Source organism: Rhododendron vialii, chromosome 10a (assembly GCF_030253575.1).
Source record: "Rhododendron vialii isolate Sample 1 chromosome 10a, ASM3025357v1".
NCBI classification, from domain to species: domain Eukaryota; kingdom Viridiplantae; phylum Streptophyta; class Magnoliopsida; order Ericales; family Ericaceae; genus Rhododendron; species Rhododendron vialii.
In genome coordinates, this window is record NC_080566.1 from 24,565,818 (window position 1) to 24,579,914 (window position 14,097).

General features: G+C 38.7%; 1 protein-coding gene across 1 annotated transcript in view; it reads left to right on the forward strand.

Moving 5' to 3' along the window:
• Positions 1-444: 444 nt before the first annotated feature.
• LOC131303396 (uncharacterized) overlaps positions 445-14,097 on the forward strand; it is a 34,372-nt gene continuing 20,719 nt past the window's right edge. The window contains exons 1-6 of the mRNA XM_058330247.1: positions 445-567; positions 935-2,315; positions 5,348-5,355; positions 11,639-11,814; positions 13,709-13,769; positions 13,867-13,965. Coding sequence (XP_058186230.1) covers positions 961-2,315; positions 5,348-5,355; positions 11,639-11,814; positions 13,709-13,769; positions 13,867-13,965 — 1,699 coding nt within the window. The 5' untranslated portion in view covers positions 445-567; positions 935-960. The remainder of the gene's footprint in view (positions 568-934; positions 2,316-5,347; positions 5,356-11,638; positions 11,815-13,708; positions 13,770-13,866; positions 13,966-14,097) is intronic.

Below are 14,097 nucleotides of genomic sequence, written 5' to 3' on the forward strand. Positions count from 1 at the left end.
ACAATGTCTCTTCACTGTCAAGTAGGCTAATTAAATTTAAAAAAGAAATAAAAATTGATATTTATTGGTATTTAGTGGATTTTTTTAATAAGTTTTCTTAAAATATTTATAATAAATTTTACACATAAAGAAATGGATTGAAGTATCTAAAATGTTGATTGCAATTAAAAGTTAAGATAAAACCACGATACCAAAAGACACAAAAATAATTTCAAAAGTTTTATTTTTTGGATAATTTTTATTCTTATTTAGCATTTTTTTTTTTACTTTTTTACTTATACTTTACTTTTTTTAATTTTTATGGGGCGGGGTGGGTAAACCCGTTCCCCGATCGGGGCAGGAACGGGATACCCAAAAAAACCCGGTCGGGGTGGGACCGGGATCGGGAAATGATTTTCGGGTTTGGGTATGCAAAAACCCGCCCCGCTCCGTTGCCATTCCCAGCCGCTCCTGTACCATTAGCGGCTCTCCTTTCTACAAGTTCCAAACAGAGCCTAAGTTCTAATCGGAATCAGAACCAGCCCAAAATCTGAAATCGAAACAAAGCTCCGCCGGCAACGAGGACAGGTACCACTCTCTCTCTCTCTCTCTCTCTCTCTCTCTCTCTCTCAGTTCGTCTCTTTTGTTCTCTGCGCGCTCTCTCTCTCTCTGGTCGTCTCTGTTGTGTGTGTGTGTCGGTAATTTAGATGCTTTAACATAAAATGTCTGGGGTCTAGTAAATGAACACACCTTCTGTAGTAAGGGATTGCGTAATCCACGCACCACCAGTGAATCCATTCGGAGTATCGTACATTTCGCCGGCCATTCTGTTTATTTTCTTTTTTCTTTTTGAGGTCTGAAGCGGTGGCTTTCTAGGTTAGGTTTCTGCCCAAGGGTTTTTGTTAATATATCTGCGAAAAAAAGAACTAAATTTTTAGCCATGGTTTGATTGTAGCTTCTATCCACACCACCAACAACGATATGAGTGCTACTCCCAATAAGAGGTTGCATGAGGAGGCCGCAGCCAGCGGCAGCAGCAGCGGTACCTCTGGTGGAGTTGGTGCTGAAAACTCAAAATACCCAAATGACGATTCTGCAGTTGTGCACCCATTAGTTGGCCCTAAACTGGGACCATCTGTGGCACTGAGTGACTACCACCACCACCACCACCCCCAACCGTTTGATCACGCGGGACAACAGGATTCCCAGATTCCCGTTAAGATTCGGTCCCCGTTGCTTCCAATGTATCATAATCGGGTGTCCCCGTCTTCCAATGTTTCACATTTTGATCACCCTGTAGCTGCTTCAGAAAACAGGTCAGAGTCGAGGGACAATGCCAGGGATCTCAAGGCTGAGAACCGTGATGCTAGGGATTCGTATCAGAGTGGGAAAGAGAAAGAGAGCAAAGAAGCCAAACATGACAGGGATAGGGATGATAATCATCCGGAGTATAAAGATGACAGTGTGAAGACAGAAAAGGAAGGATATGGACCGGGGAACAGTCACTTGAGTTGGAAAGAATCGAAAGAACACCACAGGGGGGGGAAGAGGTATCCTGATATCCTGGGTGGAATTGTGGATCCATTGCATGCTTCACGGGCTAATTTGCAGGGCCCAGTTGAGAGGGAGGCCGGGAAGGAATTCTCAACTACTGAAGAGAGGGATTACTGTGAAGCACATGAGGCTGTTGGGGAGAATAAATTCGATTTAAAAGGTGAAGATAAATTCAAAGAGAGAGACAGGAAACGAAAAGACTTGAAGCACAGGGATTGGTTGGACAAAGACAAGAATGAGCGTCGGAACAACTTGCATCTAGGAAGTAGCAGTGGTGATGGAAAAGAGCCAGTGACGGAAGAAAGAGAAGCTGAGAAGTGGGAGCGAGAGAGAAAGGATCTTTCCAGAGATAAGGAAAAACCAAAGGAGAGGGAAAAGGATCATGTTAAGAGAGAAGCATGGAATGGAGCTGAGAAGGATGGTTTGCAGAATGATAAAGAACCAGTGGATGCATATGCCAGAACGTCTGAGCTGGAAAATTCAACATTAGAGCAGAAGAAGCTGAGAGACCACGATGGCTGGAAAAACAATGATGGGGAAGCTAGAGAGAGGAGAAAGGGAAGAGATGCTGACGTAGATGAAGAGAGACCCGAAAAGCGCAGTAGGTGGTATGACAAAGACTCAGATGATGGATGTGCAGACACTGACTTGGGTGCAGAAAAAGAAAGGGAAGTTTTCAGTTATGGTGTTCAGCAACGTAAGCGGATGCTTCGGCCAAGGGGCAGTCCTCAAGTAGCAAACCGGGAGCCTCGTTTTCGTTCTCGTACACAAGACAATGAAGGGTAAAGTTTTCAATATTTCTTATATCTAATTCAATTCTAAGAACAGCTAGGGAAAGAGTAATAACTCATCATTATTTCACCCTTCTTCCTTCTAGACTTGGTGTATTTAATTTTGCATGCCACAGTCAATACTATTGCAGAAAAATATGGTTGACTGTGTTTTAACGTGTCAAGTTCTGAATTTTTTTTTTGTGGCGTTTGCTACAAATAAAGTTTTGTGGGTAAGGGACTAAGACTTCATCTACTATTTTGATAAGTAGAGATATCATTGACTACCCTTCTTAGACTAGCAGTTTTGTGGGTAAGATTTTTGAACACTATGGTTTTTGGGTCCTTTGGGCTGTTTAAGATATAGAACACTTGGCGCTATATGATGAATAATGTATTGTAGCTTTTTTGGGATCTGAGGATTAAGTGGTGCTTTTGATGAGGCATCTCATCTAGCTAGAGCCGTTGTTGTGCAGTTAACTTGCCCTATATATATGTATACACTTATTCATTGCCTTACTAATTAGATTTTTTCTTGGATTAGAAAGTCGATAGGTTAAAATGGCGAATACAAAATTGTTCGAATTGTGTAAGAAGTTGAGTAGATTCTGAGCGAGCGCCTTCTTTAAATATTGGTTTGGAAAATTTATGATGTTCGGAGAGATTGTAAACTAATTATGTTACTTATTTGGCATATCATTGTTAAATATCTAGTTTGGTGTCTGTCAAACATGTATTATTGGAGGAAGCAGTTAAATCTTTTTAGAGAAATCTTCTATGACCACACCATTTATGCTAAGTATGTAGGGAAATCTCTGAGGACTAAATGAATGGACCACTTAATATAGATCTGTTTAGAAATTAATTAATGGTAGCTAGGATTACTACATTGCTCATAATAACTAGAAAAATCATGAAGCAGAAAAAAAAAGATTAGAAAAGCTATGAAGCACGGACACACCTACGCGGCCATTGTACTCGTGTTGGACATGCTGGGGACACTCCAAAATACACAATGTTGACTCTTAAGGTAGGACATGGTGGGGACATGTTTGAAAGCAGGGAGACATAGGCGAGACACTGGGGGGTGGGTGGGTGGGCACTGATGGGACACGACGGAGTTATACATGTAAATTCTCAACTTTTGATGGGTAAATATGTAATACTCCCTTCGTCCCATTTCATTGGCCCTAATTTGGAAACCAACTATTTAGGTGAACATAATTTTTATTTATTTTTGATAATGTAATTATATATTGTACTTTTGTTGACTTCCCATTGTTGCCCCTTCATGGAATGTTTCTTGAAATCCTTCATTATTTAAAGTAAAAGAAAAGGAAGGGCAAAATGGGAGCATTGCTGGAAACTTTTCAAAATGGACAATCTTTCTAGGACATCCTCAAATGGAAGGCCACGTTTGTGGGACGGAGGGAGTACTTCAATTGTTTTGGGTTAATATATATATATAGTCTTCTTCAGGTCAGGGATCCCGCATTTTTCTTACGGTCTAGACCTCGTGCGGAAGTCCACTTTTTCGTTCAAATTTCGATGATCCGAACCGTTCAATGTGTTTAAAACGTGTTTTTAAGGGTACCCGCGTGAAATCGGCAAAAATATGATTGGAAAGGGCTTTGATCTGTGTAGTTTTTCATAAAAACGCATAAAAATGCATTTTATGAAAACTGTTCAGATCAAGCCCTTCCCGGTCATATTTTTTGCTTATCTCTTGCGGGTGATCTTAAAAACACATTTTAAACACATTGAATGGTTCGGATCATCGAAATTCGATCGGGAACAATGAGGTCCGGACCGTAAGAAAATCCAGGATCATTGACTTGAAAATTTCTGTAATATTACTATAATACAGTTTTACGCAAACATAAGAAGTGGAGTTATGCTCATTCGTGTTCTTAACAATGTTTTCGTTTGTTTTTGTTCTTTGGTTGTGTTTGTAGTTAACATGGTAATAATATTTTTGCTGTTTCCGTGCTGTGTCAGTGCTCCCATTTTTATAGAATTGCTCAGTCCCATGTGCATATCCCAGAGCCCATTTTTTTAGATGTGTCCCGTGCCGTGTCCGTATCTGTTCTAACAGCCAAAAATTCAATTTATCAAATCTACATCTTTTGCAATATGAGCAAGGGTATTCCCTATTAGACCATGTGAAGCTTCTTATTGATTTAAGCCTAAATCTGATACTTTGACAATATATATTTCTTATCCAAAGATATGTATATATTTCAAAGTATTCTATAAATCATTTCCGAATCATAGTGATACACAATTTTCGATTCTTTATTGGATCACGGTTTGACAACTATGGGATTGAGTTCAGACAAATTATTTTTCAACTAGTTTGGAGTCAATTTGATCAAACAAACCAATAATATGCAAGTTAGGAATTAGTCCCTCCATCCCAAAGTTCATTACGAAATGTCGTTCGTATTTTAGATTAGACAATGAAGTACTTCTACGTATAACTTTTCAACTTTTTGCACCAATTTAAAGGACTGATTTAGATCTTGAATTTGATGCGAAAAGTTCAAAAAATTATGCTCAAAAGTACTTAATTATTTTATCTGAAAAATGATAAGACTTTTCATACTGGACTAATTATGAGACAAGGGAGATTATTATTATTATTTTTGAATTGAAGGTGCCATAAAAATTAAATATTGATAATTTCACTGTACGGTTTTGTTCATTGGCGGTGGGATTGATTTTGTAGGTCTAGGGGAGAAATTGGATTTTGAACGTAGCGGAGCTATTACCTTTTCCATAATTCTCTTTTGATTTTACTTTGTTCCTTTTAATTTAATCGGTTAGATTACAGTGGTATCCTTTGAGGTTTCTATAAACATCAGGAAACCATCTATCTAGTTGCCTAAAAAGCTCGAGCAGTGCTAGTGTAATTTACCCTTGTTATTATGGTTATGTTCATGAATTGTCCATGTCTGTGTAATTCGTATGTGAGATTTGTGTTTGTTTTGATAGTTAATCAATTCTTGAAAAGTCATCAAAAGGATGCCACCCATGAATAAAAGAAAGCAAGGTATGTAAAAGAAGGCCAAACAAGAAAATGACATATACACCACTCTGAACTCCAAAAATTTTAACTTGTCAAAGAATTGGTCTACAGTGTAGGGTTGCACTCCCTCGACCCCCCACTCAACAAAGTAGAAGGAAATAGACTCTTAGTTTTGAAGAAAGGTCTATCCTCCCCGTCCAAATATCTTCGATTCCTCTCTCTAAATTAAGCATATCAAGCACAGCGAGATCAAAATCCATAGCTTCCATCTTGTTCTACACACTCTAACCCCATACCATTGTTGAATAAGCTCCACCACCATTCAAGAGAAAAACCTACCATATGTCTCGAACAATGATTAAACAAAGCGCCACTAACTCTCCATTTGTCCTGCACATGCAACAATGATTCCCAATGACTATCCTTCGTGTATAAGATTATCTATAGTGAGAATCTTATCCTTAGCTGCACACCAAGGAAAAAAAGAAACCTCGTTTGGGACACAAGTGCCCCGAATGGCTCTCCAGGGAAAGGTAAAGTTTGCTTCTCCACCAAAAATTTGGTACTATCTTCCACCTGGAAAAGACCCATTAGTTGCCGGGATCCACCTCAAATAACCTCTCCTCTCCCCACGTCCCTCATCACATACAGTTTTCCCCTGAGTTTTCCAACAATTCCTTGAGCTCCCAATCTTGTACCTCCCTGTGAAGCAAAAATATCCCACTGCACCGTCTCCTCTTCCACCCTGGGAGTCCACCACCAGTGCATCGCCTACTGCCGGCAATTGATTAAAAGGGTAAACATCGCTCAACCTAACATCCCCACCCCAAACATGCTCTCATCCCCGCCCTCACCTTCATATTAGTATGGCTGGAAACTCACCCATCATATCCTTATTCCATTGCAAAGACTCACCCCATATCTCAATCGTGTTTTCAGCGAGGACCGCTCACCCCAACCTGACTCATGCCTAGCGCACACTTCCCCAATAAACTTTGATTGAAAATAGCAAGCCTCCTCACTCCTAAACCCCCTTCTTGAACTGGTGTACTACTTTTATCCCAATCCATAAAATCGTATTTAAACTCCTCCCCAAAACCACCCCAAAGTAAATCTCTTTGCAGCTTTTCTAACCTGCTGGCCACCATTGAAATGAGGATAGTGAATGCTGACATGAAGTATATACCCAAGCTCGACAAAGTGCTTTTTGATAAGGGTCATTCTTCCTGCTACCTCTTCTAGCCCGCAAGCCTTTTCTGAAATCCCTTGGGCAAAGGAAAGCCGAAATAAGATGAGGGAAAAGAACTAACCTTGCAGCCCAAGACTTCTGCCAACGAGTGAGCTTCATCAAGCTCGCTGGCAGGAACGATTCAGTTTCCCCACATTCACCTTGGGACCAGACATGCATCAAAACATATCAAAATCCTTCTAATGCAAAATGAGATTGCCCTTTTATGAGGGACTGGGAGGGGTAGTTTGGCTTTCGGCAAAGCAAAACAACCAAGATGCTTGGACTCTCCTATACCAAAATGGTAAAATGTGAAATATGTGGTAATCATAAACCGAACTGAACCAAACCAAACCATGTCTTGTGTCCCAATCAATTGGGGTTGGCTACATTAAATCTGTTTTCTCCATTGAGTTCTGTCAAGGGCATTTTGTTCCGGAATATCTGACAAGTCTAGATCATTTCTATTGGCATATCATGAATCCGATTTGGAATATGTGGTACTCATTATGTTGCCTAAATTTAGTTAACTGTGCTTTCCTTGTTGATGTGGCATAAATTGTTTCATTGTCATTACGGTATTTTGATATGATTTTTAGAAGGATATGACTTAAAATTAATCTTAATTGTTCATCCACGTGAGACACATGAAACTTGTTGCAAAAGGAAATAAAATGCTAATCGGACTCATTTTTGTAACTTTGCTTAGAATACATAATTCATCCCACTAATCTTTTCCTATTATGGGTATTTTGTTTAGACAACAATATTATGTGCGTAATGTATTTATCTTTTTTGATTATCATAATGCTGACATTAACATCTTTCAAGAAGTTTTTTAACGCTCCGTAACTTGTAAAATAAGGGGTGTCCTGGCAGTATAGTCATCTTAAAGAAACTGCTGGTTGTGATTTTTTTTTTTACTTTTTGTTGATAATAGGAGAGGTTGTCCTTGCATTTTTTCAGAACCCACGGGGGGTGTCTCCATCTAGCTAATTCCTCTAAAGAAAGTTAAAGAAAAACCTGCTTGCCAACTAGCCTTATATAAAAACCTGCTTTCTCCACATGCTCTATTAATCTTCTCTTTCACTATGGAACTTGGTTGGTAAAGGGTGATTGACGGATCCCTAATGTTGAGCCGCCGCCTGACGTTGCTGGAAGCAACTGATAAAGAAGAGGAACATAAATGCCGGTGCAATCCCATAGAGGGAGATAATTACTTTATTTACACTAATGAACATGATGAAAGGTTTGATGCTTTATATTTGTGATCCTCCTCTCTTCCTCTCATTCTTGTAGTTATTCTTGTGAACTAGAAATCTAGGGCTTGAGTATCTTTTAGAAGGTGCGATGTCTGTTACAAGTTTCTGTAGCTGAACCCTGGGAGATCAATAATTTTTGATTTTGAGAAAAAAAGTTTGATCCTTGCAAAGTCATTATGCCCAGTTCACTTTAGAGTGGAGCTAACAATTTATGTTAGTTTGGGAAATTCTGGCCTCCATTAAACATTTAAGTTGCATTGATTCTATTGTTTCCTTTTATAGTCATGGCCCCAATTTATACAATGACATTGTTTGGATTCTTTAGAACCCTTATTTAGTGTGAGAAGCTTCTTATAGTTATATATTGGGTTTGTGGAAGTGTTGGCGATCCTCTTAGCTCATCACTTGTTAGACATGGTTCTTATCTCCTCTTGTTGCCTGGTGAAGGTTTTGTTGAAAGTAGTAACCAGCAAAAGTTGGTGTCTCAAATAGGAATAGTGCAAGGTTTAATGATGATGGCATATGAGGATGAACTCGATCACCTTTTTGACAGACTGTAGAAGATGATGGAGATATAATTGTAAGATATTAGGTGAATTTTTTTTGATGGATTGTTGATTGGGGTTTTTTATACCTCACTTTTAATTTAATTAATTGTTTCTAGCTATATAGGGTAATTTTTGTAAATAAATTGATTTAATGGTTGTGGTGTTTCATGTAAAAGTTGTGTATTTGGTCATCATGTGATAATGTCGCGACCTGACGCAACTCGCCTTGTGAGCATGCTAGGCTAGGAGAACATGTAGATAGGAAGTTCTTTTCTACACAATACTTGAAGTCTCGTCTACGATAGTCTCAGTTTGTGAAATTAATGAAATTATAGAAGACATCGCATGTAGGTGAAGGGAGGGAAGGTAGGCTCCCCAACACCCAACCTGGAAAGGAAAAATAAAAACTCAGCCTTATTTCAAAGTTTCCAGTAAGAAGTTTAGAAACTACACTCTCTTTTTGTCTTTAGTAGCTAACCGTACGGAATGGGAGGGTTCATCTGATGTGTACACCTTTATAATGTTTTAAAAACAGCTCTTGATCCACCCAGAGGGGGGAAGGTCAAGCTATGAAGCATGATTGTTTGGATCTGCTACCACTGCTAAAGCGACTGGCAAGTTGTAGGATAGTCCCCTTGCGGACTTATGCCTCTCTCCACCATATTTAGCTGCGAGCAATCTACGTTTTTGATCTTTTATGTAACATGTACTGCATTTATGTACATGTAGAAATTCTATTCGATGATCATTCTGTTACAGAATTGACCAACCTGTGCCCGTTCAATTAATTGCCACGTTTACCTTTTATCTGTCTGCATTAATGATTCATGGATATGGATAAATATACATATGTTTATGAATGGGTGTATACCTATGCACAATTTACCTTTTATGAATGTATAGAAGCAAACCTACCCATGATGCCCCTCAATGGAGAAATCCAAGCTCTGCCACTGATTGCACACTTCAATTATAAGATGAAGTATTGGCAGCACATAGGATTCCTACACATAGTTACTAATGTTCTTGTTCTGGTACTTTTGTTTGTTTGTTTTGGATAAGTTCCTGTTCCTTTGGTTTCACTGAACATTTTTTTATTGATATCACAACATAGCCAGTTCAGGAAAGTAGGTTAAAAATCAATTTACAGTCAATTTTATTACTTTCCTAACTGTTTGACAGTCAATTTCAATCTCAAAAGGAATACTTTTTCGTATATTTGTGTCTACATATTTTGTGATACTCAGATTCCTGAGAAATTGACATTGTCAAGATGGTTTGTTGAGCCTCAAGGACAATTTATTTGGTAGTGTCATGATTAACATAACTGCAGGTACTGCATTACTATGCCGTAATATAATATAATATAATAATATAGTATAATATAATATAATATACTTACTCCTGTCCAAATAGAAGAATTGCATTTCATATTTCTGATCTTGTAGAGTTCTAGCATCAGGAGCCGCGTTGTGGTTAAAGAGATTCTTACTATCTCTCTCTCTTTTTTGTTTTTTTTTAATTTTCTTTGCAGATCTCAAGGTAAGCTGCAGTAAAGCTGTTAAGCAGGAGTGTTATGCTTGCCGTAATAAGGAGCCTGTTCCTTGGTGTAAATCTGTCTTTATTAGGGCATTGCTATTTACACAACAAAGGGAAACTTTTACCAAAGGAACAAGTGCTTTGAGCGGTTGTACTTTTCAACTTAATAAAGCATGAGTGCTTTGGCAAGTGCATCCCTTGCTTTGACAATCGTTGCTCCCCTTTTGTTATTGTTTCCTAAGGGAAGTTGCTTTAGTTCATAATCATATAGCTTCATTTTGTAGTAGATGTCAGTAGAAGTTGTTAGAGCTTGTCCCCCATTGGTTAATTATAACCTCCAAAGCTAGTATATGAGCCTGGCGGTCTCTCCACTCATTGCCAACTGATTTTGAGTTGGATGTTTTAACATGGTATCAAAGCTTGACTTTTGGAGGCTTTTTGACAAGACTCTCTTTATTGATTGGCCCGTTGTTTGTACCTTAAGTGCACCTTGTTTTGTTGATCCCTATGATATGGATCCTTTGTTTAACTCTCCACATGTGGGTCAGAGGTCTCATGTGCAAGGGAGTGTTAGAGCTTGTCCCACATTGGTTTATTATAACCTTCAAAACTAGTACATGAACCTGTGCGGCCTCTCCACTCATTGCCAATTGGTTTTGAGTTGGATGCTTTAACATAAGTTAATATGGCTTACAGTCATGTGCTTGTTTTTGTTCTTCGACCTCTATTCTCCCTAACAAAGACAAATTGGAACTCATTGCTGTTGGTTAAGTCGTTAATTGTGCCAAATTAGGTCGTCATGTCATAGCTTTCATTGAAAGGGGCGTTCAGTTCTGTTGAAATTGATAGGGACACTGGGATACTTTTTGAAGAAATTTTAGCTATGCCCTCCTTCAAATTCAAATGTGAAGTCGTAAAACATCTATTAGGAATCCTTCTGGAAAAAAGAATGACGTTTTGTTGTGTGTTTATATAAGTTGATTATCCGCCAGCGTTGTTTGCCTTTGTGCATTTCTAATAGTCTCATGTATTTCTGTTCGGAGAAGCCCACACAGTGATTTTGGATACTTTTTAAGCATTTGGCACCAAATAATCTTTTACATTTTGGGGAGAAGCAACACGAGTAATTCTAGGATATGAAACCTTTCTTTGGTCTTGAATGAAAGATAGCATTGTAGGCTAAACCAAAGCAAACCAAGCCTTGTGTCTCATCTGCTAGGGCCTAGGGGCGGTCAGATGAGTTTTGATATTTGAGTGGGAGTTGATGATCTAGCAGTTGAGTTCTTAATTTGAGACTTAACTAAGAGAGAGATGGGAACCTTATCGGCATTCCTGGCTTTTGTCAGTTTAGATTGCTGTGAGATAAATGTACTGTTGAATGTAAGAGGATAGTTTCACGAATACATTGTAAAATGGTATTTTGCTTCTCAAAATTGGTTGCTACAATAGTTCACTTATCTATATAATGAGTCTACAATGTCATTACAAAATTTAGCTCTTCATCTCGGACATTCAGTTTGTTTGCGGGCATTTAATTTCATTTAACTATTTTAACCTAAAGTCCTTCCTTTCTGGTCGGACCGTCATTTTAGATCTAATTACTCTGTGGTGCGTGGGGGTTAAATTCAAGATTGCTTATCACAGAAGTTTGGTTTGATATGATATTCCCAGTGGTTAGTTTATGGGTTCTTCGCATTGTGCTATGTGAGCCTCTGATGTTTTTGTTGCAGGTAAGCATGAAGCATCTACTGTTGTTTATCGGGTCGGAGAATGCATGGAAGAGCTAATGAAGCTGTGGAAAGAATACGAGGCATCTCAAAGCGATAGAAAATCTGAAAACTCTCAAAATGGTCCTACTCTCGAAATCCGGATATCGGCTGAGCATGTTACTGCTACAAATCGGCAGGTAAGGTCAAATATATAACCTGCTTTTTCAAGCTTCTACAGAAGTGCGAGGTTCTATTCTGGTGCTTTACATGTTTGTTTAGGTGAGTTGTTTCATGGCATGATAATTTATACCGGTTGGCCTCCGAGTGAGTTAGTAACACCTAGCACTTGTATTGTCATGTTTTCAGTCTATACAGTTTAATATGCAAAGTCTTGCAAGTATCCAGTTCATGGTTACTTATGTCCCGTACAGACAACAAGTTCAAACGGGTGACTGGTTTTCTGTCTCCACTTTTGTCCTGCAGGAATGGCTGTACAAAACTGTAGTATGTTGTTCATACGTTTGAATTTGTTGTCTGTTGGGTTGTCCACTAACTATTGTAAATATGAGCACATGGCATAAAAGCTTTTGAAATTGAAGCTGGTATCACATTTATTGCTACAATCCAGTATACTTCTGTTACTCTGGGTTATTTGTTATATCTGCTGCCTCCCTGTCCAGGTTTATCTGTACCTCTGCTACCTGCATTGGTATCACCTCTACATTTTATAAGTTTCTTATTCCCTATCCATTTTCTCTTTCTGTTAGCTTTGGTTCTGTTCAATTTTAGGTGATTGCATTTGTTGGTGAACGGCTTGATGGAAATGTTAAGGGGTTGTTTGCAGAAGCTTTTGTACACTGGGTTCTTTTTGTTTCCAGAATTTTTGGAAACAGTTCTGAAAAACTTGTTTGGCATGTTTTTTTTTTAATATATAATTTTTATGAATATAGAAAACGGTTTCAGAAATTTTGGAAATTCGGGAAACCAAAAAAATCGTGGTTTCGTTTTGGGAAAAGGAACCCGCAGCTCTATAAAGGCTACAGTGAATATAAGACTTAGCACAGCCACGGGCTGAATCTGAATACTTAAGAAGGCAAAAGACTTTGATGCAGCCTATACAGAGTTCATAACAAGTAAATATACTGGGGTGGAAGTTGGTTTATGTATGTTATGAAGTTAAAAGAGTTGGATATTTTGGGTAATTTTTTTTTACTTTTCTGGACATGGGCTGTAGGGGTTGCTCTTGGGTCCTGGTGTGGGTCAAGTTATTTTTCTGCTCTTCAAATCTGTTTTATTTGAGTTTAAGATTGATTTTCAAAGTGAAAGGGTAAGTAGTATCCTTATTAGTTAGGAAACATAGTCCTTGGGTTATAGATAGTCTATTAGGTCTCAATAAAGCAATGTAATGCTTCTTAGTTGATGGAGTTTGATTTTCAGAAAACTTTACCAACTTTTGGACCTCTTTTATGGGTTGTGAGATGCAATCGAACCCCAGGTGTGATGCCTTAGGCTCCTAGCAGTGATTCCTTGACTTTTTTTCCTCTTCTTTCTGTTCCTCTTTCTTATTTTCTGCTTGCAATCAGCTTCGTTACTGTTTCCGGATCACTGTTTTCAGTGCAGGACAGCCCTGCAACAACCCCTAAACTCGTGTATTTTCATCCTCAAACCCTACCCATTCGGTGCAGCATGTGAAAGCCTATAACCCCTCCTTGGTATTTGTCCTTTTCCTTCATGAAAGCCAACCTCTCCACTGCTATCTTCTCTGGACAATTTCAGTACACAACCTTTCGCCTCTCTCCCTAATTGCTCAGCTTAGGGTCTCCTATTGGGTTTTCCCTTATATTGAAGATTTGAAACTCTTGCCTTAGACTGTATTGAATACATTGCTTTCAGAGCCAACTGCCAAGTGGTGTCATGTAGAAAATCCTGGATGATGGCATTAATGCATGTTGTGTTGATTTCGTTTGAATTCATGAAACAGTTTTTATATTTTATGGATGAGGTTTTTGGTACTCTTATTTGCTAAGGTAGCCAAGTTATTTTTTGTTTACATTACTTGCTGTCTGCGTTGTGTGAGTGCTTCATGTGCAGGTTAGAGGTGGCCAGCTATGGGGTACGGATGTATACACCTATGACTCAGATCTTGTTGCCAGTATGTGGTGTTATGGTTAAGAACCTCTAAATTATTCTCGAGTCCATGCATTATGAAACTTTGTGGCATGACATGACCAAGCCTTGCTGTTTTCCAGTTCTCATGCACACGGGTTATTGTCGTCCAACTGCTTCTCCTCCTCCACCGGCTATCCAGGAATTACGAGCAACTGTTAGAGTGCTACCTCCGCAAGATTGTAAGTCTGTTTGAAAATCTTTCTTTCTTGCTGAAGGTAATGCTTCATTACCGTTCATTGAAATATTTGCAACTACTGTGTACTAATTCATACATACATACAAGTAATAGCAAACCTTTGTTTCTGTATGAT